Raw genomic sequence first — 15,514 nt, 5'->3', positions numbered from 1 at the left:
TCCATGCATTTTACCCTGCTAATCCCCCTGACACTAACGGACAACTTAGCGTGGCCAATCAACCTAACTTGCACATCTAGGAAATGGACGGATAGCTTCCGTCCCCGGTGCAAGCGCGGAACAAGCCCCTCTGGCACTGGCTGGGATTTTGTTCTGAGTTAGGGCGGCACGGTGGTGCAGTGGTTAGCACTGCTGCCTCACAGCACCAGCATTCCAGGTTCAATTCCGGCCTCACTTGCACATCTTTGGACTGTGGGAGGGAACCGGAGCACCCGGAGAAAACCCACACAGGCACAGGGAGAATGTGCAAACTCCACACAGACAGTGACTGGAGGCCAGAATTGAACTGGAACGCTGGTGCTGTGAGGCAGCAGTGCTAACCACTGTGCCACCGTGTTACCCCAACTCAGTAAAATCCTAGCCAGTACCAGAGGGGCTTGCTCTGTGCTTGCACCAGAGAAGGAAGCTATCCGTCCATTTCCTAGACAGCAAGGTTGATACTGCAATCCTATTCCGCCTGTGTTATTCCCCTACCCACATTTAACCTAATGGATCTTGGCAGAGCTGTCAGAAGGTATCAAGAGGTGGGAGTTCCTCGAGGGAAAAAAACCTAATTCTTCTAAGTGGGAGAAAGGAGGGGCATTGTTGTTACCCTGGCAGCATGGTGGCACAGTCGTTAGCACTGCTGCCTCACAGCGTCAGGGACTCAGGTTCAATTCCTAACTTGGGTCATTGTCTGTGTGGAGATCGTACGTTCTCCCCACGTCTGTGTGGGTTTCCTCCGGTTTCTTCCCACAGTCCGAAAGACGTGTTGGTTAGGTGCATTGGCCATGCTAAATTCTCCCTCAGTGTACCCAAATGGGTGTCAGGAGTGTGGCAACTATGAGATTTTCACAGTAACTTCATTGCAGTGTTAATGTAAGCCTACTTGTGACACAAATAAATAAATAAACTTCAACTTGCAAGATGGCAGCCATCAAGCGGAACAAGCAAAGAACAAAGGACAGTACAGCCTCCAAGCCTGCACTGATCATGAAACTAAAACCATATGCACTTATGGAGTCCGTATCCTTCCATTCCCATCCTGTTCATGTATTCGTCTAGTTGCCCCTTCAACGTCGCTATCATATCTGCTCCCACTGCCTCCCCTGGACAGCGCGTTCCAGACATTCACCCCCCTGCGTGTAAAATCCCACAGCAGCACTCCACTGGGCTGAACCTGGCACTATTCTTAATGTTTGAGGTTGATGGTCTCTCATCAACAGCTCTGCTGAAAGGTCATAGACCTGTTTAACTCTGTTTCTCCTTCAATCTCCACAGGTACCACCAAATCTGCTGTGTATTTCTGGCATTTTCTGTTTGTATTTCAGATTCGCAGCATCTGCAGTATTTGACGTTATAATTTATTAGTGAGTGGTGATTGTGTGTGTGTGTGTGTGTGTGTGTGTGTGTGTTGGGGGGGGGGGGGCGGGGGGCACTGCTGAAACCAAACTGTGGAACTTGTGTTTGTTCTTAGAATAATAACATCGTACAACTGCCACGTTACACGGTTAATCAAATGAACCACACATTTGATTCAAGCTACAAGTGGAATTTACATGTTACATGTACATAGCTATAAACATAATGCCAATTAGTGCACATAAGACATAGGAGCAGAATTAGGCCACTCAGCCCATCGAGTCTGCTCTGCCATTCAATCATATCTGGTCTTTTTTTCTCATCCCCATTCTCCTGCCTTTTCCCCATAACCCCGATCCCCTTATTAATCAAGAACCTATCTATCTCTGTCCTAAAGACACTCAATGACCTGGCCTCCACAGCCTTCTGCGGCAAAGAGTTCCACAGATTCCCCACTCTCTGGCTGAAGAAATTCCTCTCATCTCTGTTTCAAAGGATCGTCCATTTAGCCTGCAATTGTGCCCTGCGGTTCTAGTTTTTCTACTTATGAAAACATCCTCTCCGTGTCCAGTCTATCCAGGCCTTGCAGTATCCTGAAAGTTTCAATAAGATGTCAGGGGTAAGATTTTCACTCAGAGGGTGGTGAGTGAGTGGAATCGGCTGCCATCGGTGGCGGTGGAGGCAAATTCGATAGGGTCTTTTAAGAGACTTCTGGATGAGTACTTGGGACTTAATAGGATTGAGGGTTATAGGTAGGCCTAGTAGGGAGGGATATGATCAGCACAACTTGTGGGCCGAAGGGCCTGTTTGTGCTGTAGTTTTTCTATGTTCTAAGATTCCCCCTTCATCCTTCTAAACTCCAACGAGTACAGATCCAGAGCCCTCAACCATCCCTCATTCAACAAGCTCTTCATTCTAAGGATCATCCCTGTGAACTTCTTCTGGACCTTTTCCAAGGCCCAGCACATCCTCCCTTAGATATGGGGCCCAAAACACGCAGAAAGATATGGCATTGAGAAATAAGCAATTATTTTTCAAAGGTCACTTGCTAAAGCTTAACACTAGATTTTGCAAATGGGTATCGCTGTCGAAGAGATAATTCTGCACTGCAAATTGTGATAAGACTGTGCCTTAAAGGAATGTATTTATGTTAAGTAGCTTGTGCAGGGTTTTTTTAAGCAGATAATCCTATTGTTGGTGCCGCTTTGTCTGTCCCTGCCAGCCCATACTGTTACTGCAGCAGCCTAACTGATCTTAATTGCTGGTATGTTTGTTTTAATGCAGTTCTGGTATTTTAGTGTTTCCTTCCCCAAGTTTTTTCCAGACTGGGGCTTAATTCAGTTGATTGACAAGTGAGGTCATGTGACTGGGCAGGGCTAGGCCCACAGAGAGAAACCCAGTTCAATTGCTGTTTGCGAGTGGGAGAGAGAAGAAATAGCTCTGTGTTTATCTCCTTCTTTCTTTGGGTTTGGAGACTAGGATCTGCCAGAAATCAGGTCTCTTACTCTGAAGTTCTGCTGCTTTAAGGTCGATCTTTCTCTGGAAACTGCTTCATGGGAGTCAGAGGACAGGTGTCTTTCTATATCTGTCTAGGGAGGTTAAAAGGCTGGAAATCCAGCATCGATGTGAGCATATTTGTTTTTGGTGCTAATTGGTTCTGAAGAAGGATGTATATCTATGGGGATATTGTTTAAATTGGAACTATAGAAATAGATAACTGCTAATTATCTTGTTTCAGTATTTTAAACTGGCAAACGTTACACTAACTCTTTTGTTATATTCTAACTCTGTTCTTAAATAAAGTTTGCTTTCATAAAATTGAACTTGTGGGCCAATGGAATAAAAGTTGGAGTGAAACACCTTATGCTCACACTAATGCCAAAATGAAATAAAGTTGGGGTCTAGGCTAACTTCATAATATACCTTGGCATTTCTGATCTGGTCCCTGATAGAATCAAGTTCCACATCATTTCTGCTGACAAGTAGCGGACAGTTTTATTTTGAATCCTGTTTTTGGGCAGCACAGTGGTTAGCACTGCTGCCTCACAGCACCAGAGACCTGAGTTCGATTCTCAGCTTGGATCACTGTCTGTGTGCAGTTTGCACATTCTCCATGTCTGCATGGGTTTCCTCCGGGTGCTCCAGTTTCCTCCCACATTCTGAAAGACGTGCTAGTTAGGTGCATTGACCCAAACAGGCGTTGGAGTGTTGCGACTAGGGGAATTTCACAGTAACTTCATTGCAGTATTACTTGAGACTAATAAATAAACTTTACATTTTATTTTACAGAAAATCCCAATCATGCTTTTTCTTTAGCTCGATTTATTTAGCAGGGAGTTGTAGAGGTTTACAGCATGGAAACAGGCCCTATTTGTCCATACTGCCCTTTCTTTTAAGCCACTAAGCTAGACCCAATTGTCCATGTTTGGCCCATTTAATATGATATCTGTGTAATATCTATTGAACTACTTTCTGTTCACTCCCGAGAACAGTTTGGACATGATGGCAGTCAAACCTGGCCAAAACACCTCAAAGTGTAATAAGCTGAAGTGTGGAAGGTCAGCCATGTGCGAACAATTAAATGCTGCAAGTTAAAATGGGAATCGCCTTCGAAAACTCACCAGAAGCTTCAGCAATCCATTGGCACATGATTACTTCCAAACGTCACAGCTAATCCTCTAATCTCCTTTCATCTATTTTTTGTAGTGTTTTTCAATGAAGATTTATTTTTGCTCACCCACTAAGTAGACCTGTCGATTTTTTTTAAATCTGTTCTTCCATCTACCTGTCTACGAGACCTCAAATACTGAGCATTATTGTCGAGAGTTAAATTTAGTTTGCAAACAGCTGATGTGCTGGAGGTGGGGTTTATTGCAGAGGCTGGAGGAGCAGTGATCTCCTCACAGGCTGAAATCAGAATTCATTACAAAAGTAAGCAACGGATAAAACAAAAAGAAGCCTGAAGCCGCCACCAGTCACATTCTGATCGGCGCTGCTGACAAGCAGCTCTGCAGAGGCTGAGTGTAGTCACACATGCTTGACTGCAGTATGACTCAGTTTCACGGGAGGCCGCTGGTACTGTAACATAAGCCACAGGCATTCTGTTGCATTTATCAGTCCAGCAGATGTGGAGGAAGGCAGCCTCCCCCCCCACCTCCTCCTCCTCCATTGCACATCTGTCGGGACGGCTGCACTGAAATCGGTGGGGCGAACGTGTCCTTTGACAGGCAAATCTTTGCTGAATTTTAATCCCATTTAATCAAACCTTGCGTTGCGTGGGATTGCAGCCTCACTACACACTCAGGATTTGTATTATTGACAGCAAGGTTCAGATCACACAGAGATTCCATCTCAGTAATCTCTGCCGACGAGAAATCTGGGACGATCTCAGAATGCACAAACAGGATTCAGTCACTTACGCAAGGACTGATTTGAAATGTAGCAGCACTGTTAGTAATAATTTCACCCATAGATGATGGAGCCATGCAGTCCAGCCATGTTGCATTAACTTGATATCATTCCCTTGGACACAGTGAGTGCCTGGGATTTGTTAAGTGTAATTATCCCTTTATCTTGAGCAACATTGAGACAGCGTTCGCCCTGTAACCCGGGTTTAAAAATGTAACTCACCACTCCAGTTTTTAGCCATCTTGAACATGTTTGCAGCCCTGGCAAACATTTCACACGCCTCTTCCACTCTTGTGTTTCCTCTGTTATGAAATACAACATTAAAGATATAACCAGCTGTGAAATACTTACTCCATTTGTCCTGTTTCCCTTCCTGTAATGTTATCATACATTCATCGTAGCATCCCCACAGTGCAGAAGGAGGACATTCGGCCCATCGGGCCTCGCAAGGGCATCTCACCCAGGCCCAACTCCCGCTGCCCTATCCCATAACCCTACACATTTATTATGGCCAATCTACCTGACCTACACATCTTTGGACATTAAGGGGCAATTTAGCATGGCCAATCTACTTAACCTGCATATCTTGGGATACTAAGGGGCAATTTAGCATGGCCAATCCACCTAATCTACACATATTTGGACATTAAGGGGCAATTTAGCATGACCAATCTACTTAACCTGCATATCTTGGGATACTAAGGGGCAATTTAACTTAGCCAGTCCACCTAACCTTCACATCTTTGACATTAAGGGGCAATTTAGCATGGCCAATCCACTTAACCTGCATATCTTGGGATACTAAGGGGTAATTTAGCATGACCAATCCACCTCACCAACACATCTTGGGACACTAAGGGGCAATTTAGCATCACCATTATCCTGTGACCACCCTCTCCCCATCCCCCTCACTGGAAAGTGTGCCAGGGTAGATATTCAGCGAGGACAGAATTGGAAGGGACAGTGATGGCTCCACAATTAAATGCTCACCGACAAGACTCACAAAAAAATGACCATTTAGACGAGGTATTAACACCAAGTGGGTGTACAGTTTGCTGCAAGGAGGAGGGGGTAGGGGGTAGGGGGTGTGGGGGAGGGGGAGGGAGAAATTTGGCTTTTCAGCCAATTTTGCCTCAAATGTATAGACAGACTCTAAGCGTTACATCTTGCACATTTCCAATAGAATCATAGAATCCTTACAGTGCAGGAGGCGGCCATCTGGCCTGCACAGACAACAATCCCACTCAGGCCCCATTCCTGTACCCCATATATTTACCCTGCTAGTACCCCTGATACTAAGGGGTAATTTAGCATGGCCAACTCACCTAACCTGCACATCTTGAGACACTAAGGGGCAATTTAGCATGGCCAATCTACCTGCACATCTTTTGAACACGGGACAGCATAAGAATAGAATTCTCTTCACAAATCACTGTTTCCAGATCATTTTTCATTTAACCACATTTTCAGTGACTTTCACTATGATGGAATGCTGCTCTATGCATTTGGTTGTGTCAGGAGATAGATATTATTTATTATAAAACATTCTTTCTTAATGAATACAAGACAGAGATTTCGGGATACTAATAACGTCAAGAGATATGGAGACAGCATGGGTAAATGGTGTTGAGATCAATGATCAGCCAGTTGAATGGTACATCTCGATGGGCTGAATGGCCCACTCCTACATCATAAACTATGGAATATAGGCAGAGATAGGCCTCAGGCTTGTTCTGCTGTTCAGGAAGATTATGGCTGATCTACGATCTTAACTCGACTTTTCTGCCTGGTTCCCGTATCCAAAATCTGTCAATCTCAAGCCTTGAGTTTATCCAGTGATTCCGGGATGGAGATTTCTGGAGCAGCAATTACTCTCTCAGATCCAGGCGGCCAATCTCATATCCTGAGAGTGTCCCCCCTCCTTCAGGGCTCTTTAACCGAGGAAATGCCTTCAACATCTACCCTGTCCACCCATTCTCAGCGTGAGGCCACCTCTCCTTCTGCTACAGAGCACGTAGGGCTCATTCTGCTTGACCTAATCTCCTAGGGCAACCGTCCCAATCAATCCAGCAAACTTACAATGCGCCCAATCTAAGGTAATCCTGCGGTACGTTTAACTATTACAGAGAAAACTTTAATCCAGGAACCTAAAGAATCACCACAGTGCAGAAAGAAGGCATTTGGCCTATCGAGTCTGCACCGATTTCCCAACAATATTCCTCCCGTGCCCTATCCCTATAGCCCCATGTATTTTCCCCGCTAATCCCACTGACCCGAACACCTTGGGACACTAAGGGGCAATTTAGCATGGTCAATCCACCTAACCTACACATCTTGAGATATTACATGGCAATTTAACATGGCCAATGCACCTAACCTATACATCTTAAAACACTAAGGGACAATTTAGTATGGCCAGTTCACCTAACCTGTACATCTTTGGATAATGGGAGGAAACTGGAGCACCAGGAGGAACCCCCCCGCAGGCACCCAATCATCAGGAATGAAATCCGATACACTAATAAACCACAGTTCAAGTCTACACCAGAAGAGATATTTTAAGTCCCATTTTATGGCAAACTCCACAAAGACAGTCACCCAGGGTATGGGAGGAAACAGGAGCACCTGGAGGAAGCCTACACAGGCGTGTCAAGAATGTGCAAACCCCACACAGACCATCATCAGAATCGAACCCGTGTCCCTGGAGCTGTGAGACAGCAGTGCTAACCATTCTGCAGCCCAATCAATAAGAATAAATAACCCTGAACTTTAGCAAAATTGTGCAACATCACATCCCTTGGCCTCCAAAAAAATCGAGGCTTAAAAATGTTGGTGTTATGAATTTTCAGTTACATTAATTAGAGACACAAAAATAAACAACTTTTTTTTGAACAGCATATCAATTTTCTTAAAAGTCACTTGGGGACATTTCAGGGATCAGTTTAAGTATCTGTGCGACCATGATTGGTAGGCGTTTTTTGCCACTTGCAGTCTTCAGGGCTGTACCATGTGGTCAAAGTCTAATATTGTGCAGGGGCCACACAGCCCAAGCTCAACATGATTGTCAGGAATCAGCACCAGAGACTGGACAGCTCCTGTCACCTTGAACTGCAACCCTTGATTGCATGTACCTCCCTTTGGTTCTCTGCAACGCCGCATTTGAGACAATTTCAGCAAAAATAAATCATCAAAGCTCCTCCCCGAAATGGAAAAGATATTTCTCAACTGCCTGGGGGATCAATTGTACATGTCATTAACCCATGTCAATCTTAATACATGCAGTGCAGATGGAGAAAAATATCATAAATTCTCCCTTCTATTCCCAAGCAGAGAGAAAAAAAATGCAACTGAAATTATTCTAACCCCCCCCAAACCAAGATAAAAAGATGGCAGCCAGCACACACTGCAGTATTTTCAATGAATCTGCAGAATAATGTACCCCAGAGAGAGAAAAATTCTGAATTGCAATTTGGTACAATATTATTGTATTTTTAAAAAGATTGCAAGCATTATTTGTTGGAGGCAACTGGAGCATTAAAGGCAAAAGAAAAACAGGGCTGTCCCACAAGACAAAACACAGAGCAATGCTGCTGTGCTGTTCTTACCCGAATAAACCTCCCAGGAAGGAATGCGATGATTTCACCTTCTTCTCGGCATCAGCCATCAGCTGCATGGCTTCCTTCTCCTTGCCGGAGTTGTCCATGTTCTTTCGTTCTGTCTGTCTGTGTGTGTGTGTGTGTGTCTGTCTCTCTCCCCCGTCCTTAATTCAAAGCAACATGCAATGTATTGCTGCTGCTCTCCACCCCAGGCTTTGCAGATGGTACAAGCTTGTTTAATTTTCCCCCCTCCCTCCCCCCACTTCCCCCCCCAAAAAAAAACCTCCTCCTTCTTCTCCTCCTCCTCCTCCTCCTCTCCCGGCTTTGGCACAGTGAGAGGGATCTGAGTCTCTTTAATCCGCCCACAGCAGAGCAGAACCCTGACTCACTCTCCGTCTCCACCAGCTGATGGCAGCTCCCCCCTCTGCCTTCACTGGAGCAGCGGCGCGCGCAAAGCCTGCCGGTCTTTGTAGTCCTCGGGCCTCTCCCTCTCCCAGCGCTCCCGGCGCCCGGCTCCCGCCACAAAGACTACAAGTCCCAGGGGGCCGTGCGCCCGCCGCTGGGACTTGCTACATTGGATTTGTTACATTGTCCCCACGTTGCTACAGAGGCAGCCTTGATGCTCACCGCGTCAAGACTATTAGACCAAATGTATTTAGTCAGTCTGCATCAAGACTCGCCAGACCTGACTGCTGGAGGATAATTATTTTACCAAACTCAAAATTGCAACTTTTTTAAAATTTGATTTATTATTTTTAAAGTTTACTGATTAGCGACACTTAACACTGGAAGTTAACATCACTAGTAGGTTTGCATTAACACTGGAAATCCACCAGTCGCCACACTCCAGCGCCTGTTCGGGTACACTGAGGGAGAACTTAGCACTGCCAATGCATCCTAACCAGCATGTCTTTCGGGCTGTGGGTAGAAACCGGAGTACACAGAGGAAACCCACACAGACGTGGCGAGAACTCCACACAGACAGACAGTGACCCAAGCCAAGAAACGCAGACGGAAGGAGAATTCTGAAAGATATGTTGGTTAGGTGCATTGACCGGAACAGGTGCCGGAATGTGGCAACTAGGGGAATTTTCAGTAACTTCATTGCAGTGTTAATGTAAGTCTTGCTTGTGACATAAGAACATAAGAACATAAGAAATAGGAGCAGGAGTAGGCCATCTGGCCCTTCGAGCCTGCCCCGCCATTCAATAAGATCATGGCTGATCTGTCGTGGCTCAGTTCCACTTTCCCGCCCTCTCCCCATAACCCTTAATCCCCTCTCTTATCAAAAACCCATCAACCCGCTTCTTAAAAATATTTAGCGAGGCAGCCTCCACCACTTCAACGGGCAGAGAATTCCAGAGATTCACCACCCTTTGAGTGAAGAAGTTCCTCCTCAACTCCGTTCTGAACTGCCCCCCCTTTATCTTGAGGCTGTGCCCCCTAGTCCTACTGTCTTTTTTGAGCGGGAAGAGTCTTTCCACCTCTATCCTATCCATCCCATTCATCATCTTATACGTCTCAATGAGATCTCCCCTCATTCTTCTAAACTCTAACGAGTACAAGCCTAGTTTATTCAGCCTCTCCTCATAGCTCAACCCCCTCAACTCCGGTATCAGCCTACTAATAAATAAACTTAAAAAAAAGAACATGCAAACTCCACACAGACAGTGACCCAAGGCAGGAATCAAACTCGGGTCCCTAGTGCTATGCAGCAATGCTGACCACTGCACACCGTGCCGCCCTAGTTACAGTCTTTAAAAACGTGATTTCAAGTTTATTTAAGCTTACATTAACATTGCAATGAAGTTACTGTGAAAATTCCCTAATCACCACACTCCGGTGCCTGTTCAGCTATACTGAAGGGAGAATTTAGTATGGCCAATGCACCTAACCAGCACGTCTTTCAGACTGTGGGAGGAAGCCCACATAGACAAAGGGAGAATGTGCAAACTCCACACAGGTGGACAGTGACCCAGGCCAAGAATTGAACCCAGGTCCTTGGCATTGTGAGGCAGTAGTGCTAACCGCTGTGCCACCTCAAGACCAGGCTGTCAGAGGCAACTTCTTCAACAATTACTTTAATTTAAAAAATTGCAACTTTTCTTCTTTGATTTGATTTATTATTGTCACATGTATTAGCATACAGTGAGAAGTATTGTTTCTTGTGTGCTATACAGACAAAGCATACCTTTCATAGAGAAGGAAAAATGTTACAGTCATAAAAGTGTTAGAGTAAAGTTTTAAAAGCATGGAACGAGTAAAAGGTAGAATTAGAGGGTCGCTGGGGCACAGCTTGTAAGAAATCACCTCGCTCCAGTGCAATCTTACAACTGAGCATTAGTTTACAGTGAAAAGTATTTTTAAAATTTTCTTTTTTTGTCTTTGTTACTCTGGACTTTGCAATGCAGAGGTGCTGGGAATAATGAGCCAAAAGATCTCGGTTAACAGTTGGAATTTCTTGGGTACATATTGAGAAATCATGATTTAGAAAGTCTGATACTGATGGAGAAAGATCGAAGGTAAAATATATCACAGAAAACACATAAAAACATAGAAACTAGAGGCAGAAGTAGGCCATTCGGCCCTTTAAGTCTACTCCACCCCACCATTCATTTTGATCATGGCTGATCATCGAATTCAATATCCTGATCCCCCCCTTTCCTCCTCATATCCTTTGATCCCTTTAGCTCCAAGAGCTATATCTAATTTCTTCTTGAAATCACACAATGGTTTGGCCTCAACTACTTTCTGTGGTAGTGAATTCCACACATTCACCACCTTCTGGGTGAAGAAATTTCTCCTCACCTCCATTCTAAAAGGTTTATCCCTTATCCTCAAACTATGACTCCTAGTTCTGGACTTCCCCACCATCGGGAACATTCTTTCTGAATCTACCCTGCCTAACCATGTTAGAATTTTATAAGTTTCTCTCAGGTCCCATCTCACTCTTATAAACTCCAATAAATACAATGCACTTCTCGCTGCCTCAAAAAAGTAGCCAGAATAATCAAGGACTCCACACACCCCGGACATTCTCTCTTCTACCTTCCTCCATTGGGAGAAAGGTACAAAAGTCTGAGGGAGCATAGCAAGCTACTCAGCAATAGTTTTTTCCCTGCTGCCATGAGGATGGGCCTATCTTATATAAAGCTGATCTTTCGCTACACTCCAGCTATGACAGTAACACTATATTCTGCACTCTCTCCTTTCCTTCTCTATGAACAGTATGCCTTGTCTGTATACTGCGCAAGAAACACTACTTTTCACTGTATCCCAATACGTGTGACAATAATAAATCAAATCAAATCAAAAACAATTCAAGATTGAGGTAGACAAAGAATGATCTTTTTAAAGAGCCTTGCAAACAAATGTACCACCAATGAAGGTAACCCATGCCTCCAGAGCAAGATTACCGTAGAGGGCATGACCATTTTGGGCATGGTACCTGAACAGAGAACAAGAGAGAGAGACTCCTCTAGATTTGACTGTTCTGATGCACTCCTGAAAAAACACAGTGAAACTTGGGGAATGAATGGTACTGGTTTGTGCACCTTAACATGGAACTCCAATTCAGATACAATCAGGTTCAAGAGCAGCGATGTACTTCTGAGGCTGTATAAGGCTCTGGTCAGACCCCATTTGGTATATTGTGAACAGGTTTGAGCCCCATATCTAAGGAAGGATGTACTGGCCTTGGAAAGGGTCCAGAGGAGGTTCACAAGAATGATCCCTGGAATGAAGAGCTTGTCGTATGAAGAATAGTTGAGGACCCTAGGTCTGTACTCATTGGAGTTTAGAAGATTGAGGGGGGATCTTGCTGAAACTTACAGGATACTGCGAGGCCTAGATAGAGTGGATGTGGAGAGGATGTTTCCACGAGTAGGAAAAACTAAAACTAGAGGGCACAACCTCAGACTAAAGGGACAATCCTTTAAAACAGAGATGAGGAGGAATTTCTTCAGCCAGAGAGTGGTGAATCTGCGGAACTCTTTGCCGCAGAAAGCTGTGGAGGCCAGGTCATTGAGTGTCTTTAAGACAGAGATAAATATGTTCTTGATGAATAAGGGATCAGGGATTGTGGGGCAAAGGCAGGAGAATGGAGATGAGAAAAATATCAGCCATGATTGAACAGCGGAGCAGACTCAATGGGCCGAATGGCCTAATTCTGCTCCTATGTTTTATGGTCTTATGGTACTAAGGTTCTATGATAACACATCCTGTTACAACATACATATCTGAGTATGATTGTGATTGATTCCCAGTGCAAACTCCTTACACAATACATTTGGTTGTACTATTCCTTTGTAAACTCTGGGATTAGTGGTGAGCACTGCTGCCTCACAAAGCCAGGGACCTGTGTTCGATTCCCAGCTTGGGTCACTGTCAGTGTGGAGTTTGTACATTCTCCCTGTATCTGCGTGGGTTTCCTCTGGGTGCTCCAGTTTCCTCCCACAGTCCAAAGATGTGTGGGATTGGCCATGCTAAATTGCACCCACAATTTGACTCCATTTCATACTGCCGCATTCAGTCCCTTCCCACTTTCACCCAGCACTTTATTCTCCACTCTTTCCCCCTCTGTAAAGCCTGGAAGGTCAGAGTCTTTCCAATAGCCTTGAAGAATGTTTGCCCACCTCCATCCCAGTCATTCCCCTCTCGGTATTTTTAAATCATTTAATCCCTTTCAGAGTCAGCTGAAACATAATTTCCCGAAATAATAATCTCCATCCAAAGCCCGTGCTTCCTGAAGAACTGTGATTAATAACGCAAATCCTTTTTTCATTCATTAATAACACAAATCCTTTTTTCATTCTTTTCACCAGATCTGGGCGCCATTGGCTGGGCTGGGACTTTTATTGCCCTTCGCGAATCACAAGTGAGCCAATTGCCGGCATAATTAAGGACTCCACACTACCCCGGACATTCTCTTTTCCATCTTCTTCCGTCGGGAAAAAGACGCAAAAGTCTGGGGTCACATATCAACCGACTCAAGAACAGCTTCTTCCCTGCTGCCGTCAGACTTTTGAACCGATCTACCATACATTAAGTTGATTTTTGTCTACACCTCAGGTGTGACTGTAACACCACATTCTGCACACACTCCTTTCCTTGTCCCCTACATACTCTATGAACGGTATGCTTTGTCTGTACAGCACACAAGAAACAATACTTTTCACTGTGTTCCAATGTATGGGACAATAATAAATCAAATCAACTCAAAATCAATCGTAGGCAGCCAAATTACTGTTTAGTCAGCCCACTTTGACACCATAATCATTAGTTCCAATCCCCACAATTTGCATGAATCTGAAGAAAGTTTACCATAAGGCACCACATGAAGGAAAACATTTATATTTAATTGATATAAAGTGGGAGTTACATGTTTTAGACACCAGCTGCTATTTCGATACAGCTTCAGTCAAGGCCCTGCAAAGAACCAACATCACACCAGCATGTTACTGATTCAGCTGACAAAGCTGTTCCCTACTCTGCTATATTCATTATAATCAAAGGACTTCTGGGTGAGTATTCACTATATCCTGGGTAGTGGCTAATGCTGCTATTGCAATTAAGCTAATAACCACATGGTGGCAGCATAAGACCATTGTTCTGCTTTGTTGCGATTCATTACATCCATGAAGTGTTTCTTTGGAAATGAACGTTTCCAGTTTTGTTTAGATTCATTCCTGGGATTTGGGCATTGTTGTCTGAATCAGCATCTATTCCCTATCCTTAATTGTCCCTGAGTAGGCCAATTAATAGTCTACCACATTGGTTAACCTAGGCAGACCAGGTAAAAATGGCAGGTTGCCTTCCCCAAAGGATCTTAGCGAACCAGATGGATTTCATTGAACCCTACGGTGCAGAAAGAGGCCCTTTGGCCCATCAAGTCTGCACCGACCACAATTCACCCAGGCCCTATCCCCATATCCTACCTGCTAATCCCTCTAACCTACGCATCTAGGATACTAAGAGGCAATTTTAGCATGGCCAATCAACCTAACCCGCACATCTTTGGGACTGTTGGAGGAAACCGGAGCACCAGGAGGAAACCCATGCAAACATGAAGGAGAATGTGCAGACTCCACACAGACAATGACCCAAGCCAGGAATCGAACCCAGATCCCTGGAGCTGTGAAACAGCAGTGCTAACCATTGTGCTACCGTGCTGCCCCACGTTGTTCTAACTACAGTCAACATGGGTGGCACAGTGGCACAGTGGTTAGCACTGCTGCCTCACAGCATGAGGGACCTGGGTTCAGTTCATGGCTTGGGTGACTGTCTGTGTGGAATCTGCACGTTCTTCCTGTAGCTGTGTGGGTCTCCTCCGGGTCTCCGGTTTCCTCCCACAGCCTGAAAGATGTGTTGGTTAGGGGCCTTGACCCCGATCAGGCACTGGAGTGTGGCGACTAGGTTAATTTCACAGTAACTTCATTGCTGTGTTAATGTAAGCTTACTTGCAACACTAATAAATAAACTTTACTTTAACAGGGTCGTAGCTAGACTTTTAATTCCAGATTTTTATTGAATTCAAATTTCACCATCTGCTGCAGTGGGATTCGAACTCGGGTCCCCAGAGCATTCTCCTGGGTTTCACTACTAGTGACAATGCCATCATCGCTCCTTAAAGTAATGACCCAGCCTTCCGTTTCAATCCCGTGAATGCTTGATTCCCTCGATGAACCAATTCCCTTTCAGTGCTAAGACAGACACCAGGGATGTACGACACACTCCCTCGGATTGTAATTCAGAAGCTGTCTGGCTATGAGCCAGACGCAAAATACTGCGGATGCTGGAATCTGGAACAAAAACAGAAAAATGCTGGAAGATCTCAGCAGGTCTGGCAGCATCTGTGGGGAGAGAATAGAGCCAACGTTTCGAGTCTGGATCGCCCTTCCTCAGCTTTCATGATGGGTCATCTAGACTCAAAACATTGGCTCTATTCTCTCTCCACAGATGCTATCAGACCTGCTGAGTTTCTCCAGCAAATTATCAGCAATTTCCAATTCTAATCATCTCACAATAATATTTATATATTTGTCACACGTTTTTGCAGTGTAAACCTTATTCGGCCGAGATGCAAACAAACGATATTAGTTCACCTACCC

At 44.7% G+C, this 15,514-nt stretch overlaps 1 protein-coding gene across 1 annotated transcript in view; it reads right to left on the bottom strand.

Moving 5' to 3' along the window:
• Positions 1-8,645, bottom strand: part of napbb (N-ethylmaleimide-sensitive factor attachment protein, beta b) — a 38,271-nt gene extending 29,626 nt beyond the window's left edge. Inside the window, exons 1-2 of the mRNA XM_080200052.1 lie at positions 8,415-8,645; positions 5,032-5,111 (exon numbers count right to left, since the gene is read on the bottom strand). Of these exons, the coding sequence (XP_080056178.1) occupies positions 5,032-5,111; positions 8,415-8,512 (178 nt within the window). The 5' untranslated portion in view covers positions 8,513-8,645. The remainder of the gene's footprint in view (positions 1-5,031; positions 5,112-8,414) is intronic.
• Positions 8,646-15,514: the final 6,869 nt, after the last annotated feature.

Source organism: Carcharhinus amblyrhynchos, chromosome 12 (assembly GCF_965287045.1).
Source record: "Carcharhinus amblyrhynchos chromosome 12, sCarAmb.v2.hapA, whole genome shotgun sequence".
In the NCBI taxonomy this organism is placed as follows: Eukaryota; Metazoa; Chordata; class Chondrichthyes; order Carcharhiniformes; family Carcharhinidae; genus Carcharhinus; species Carcharhinus amblyrhynchos.
This window is presented reverse-complemented; position numbering and strand designations above follow the sequence as displayed.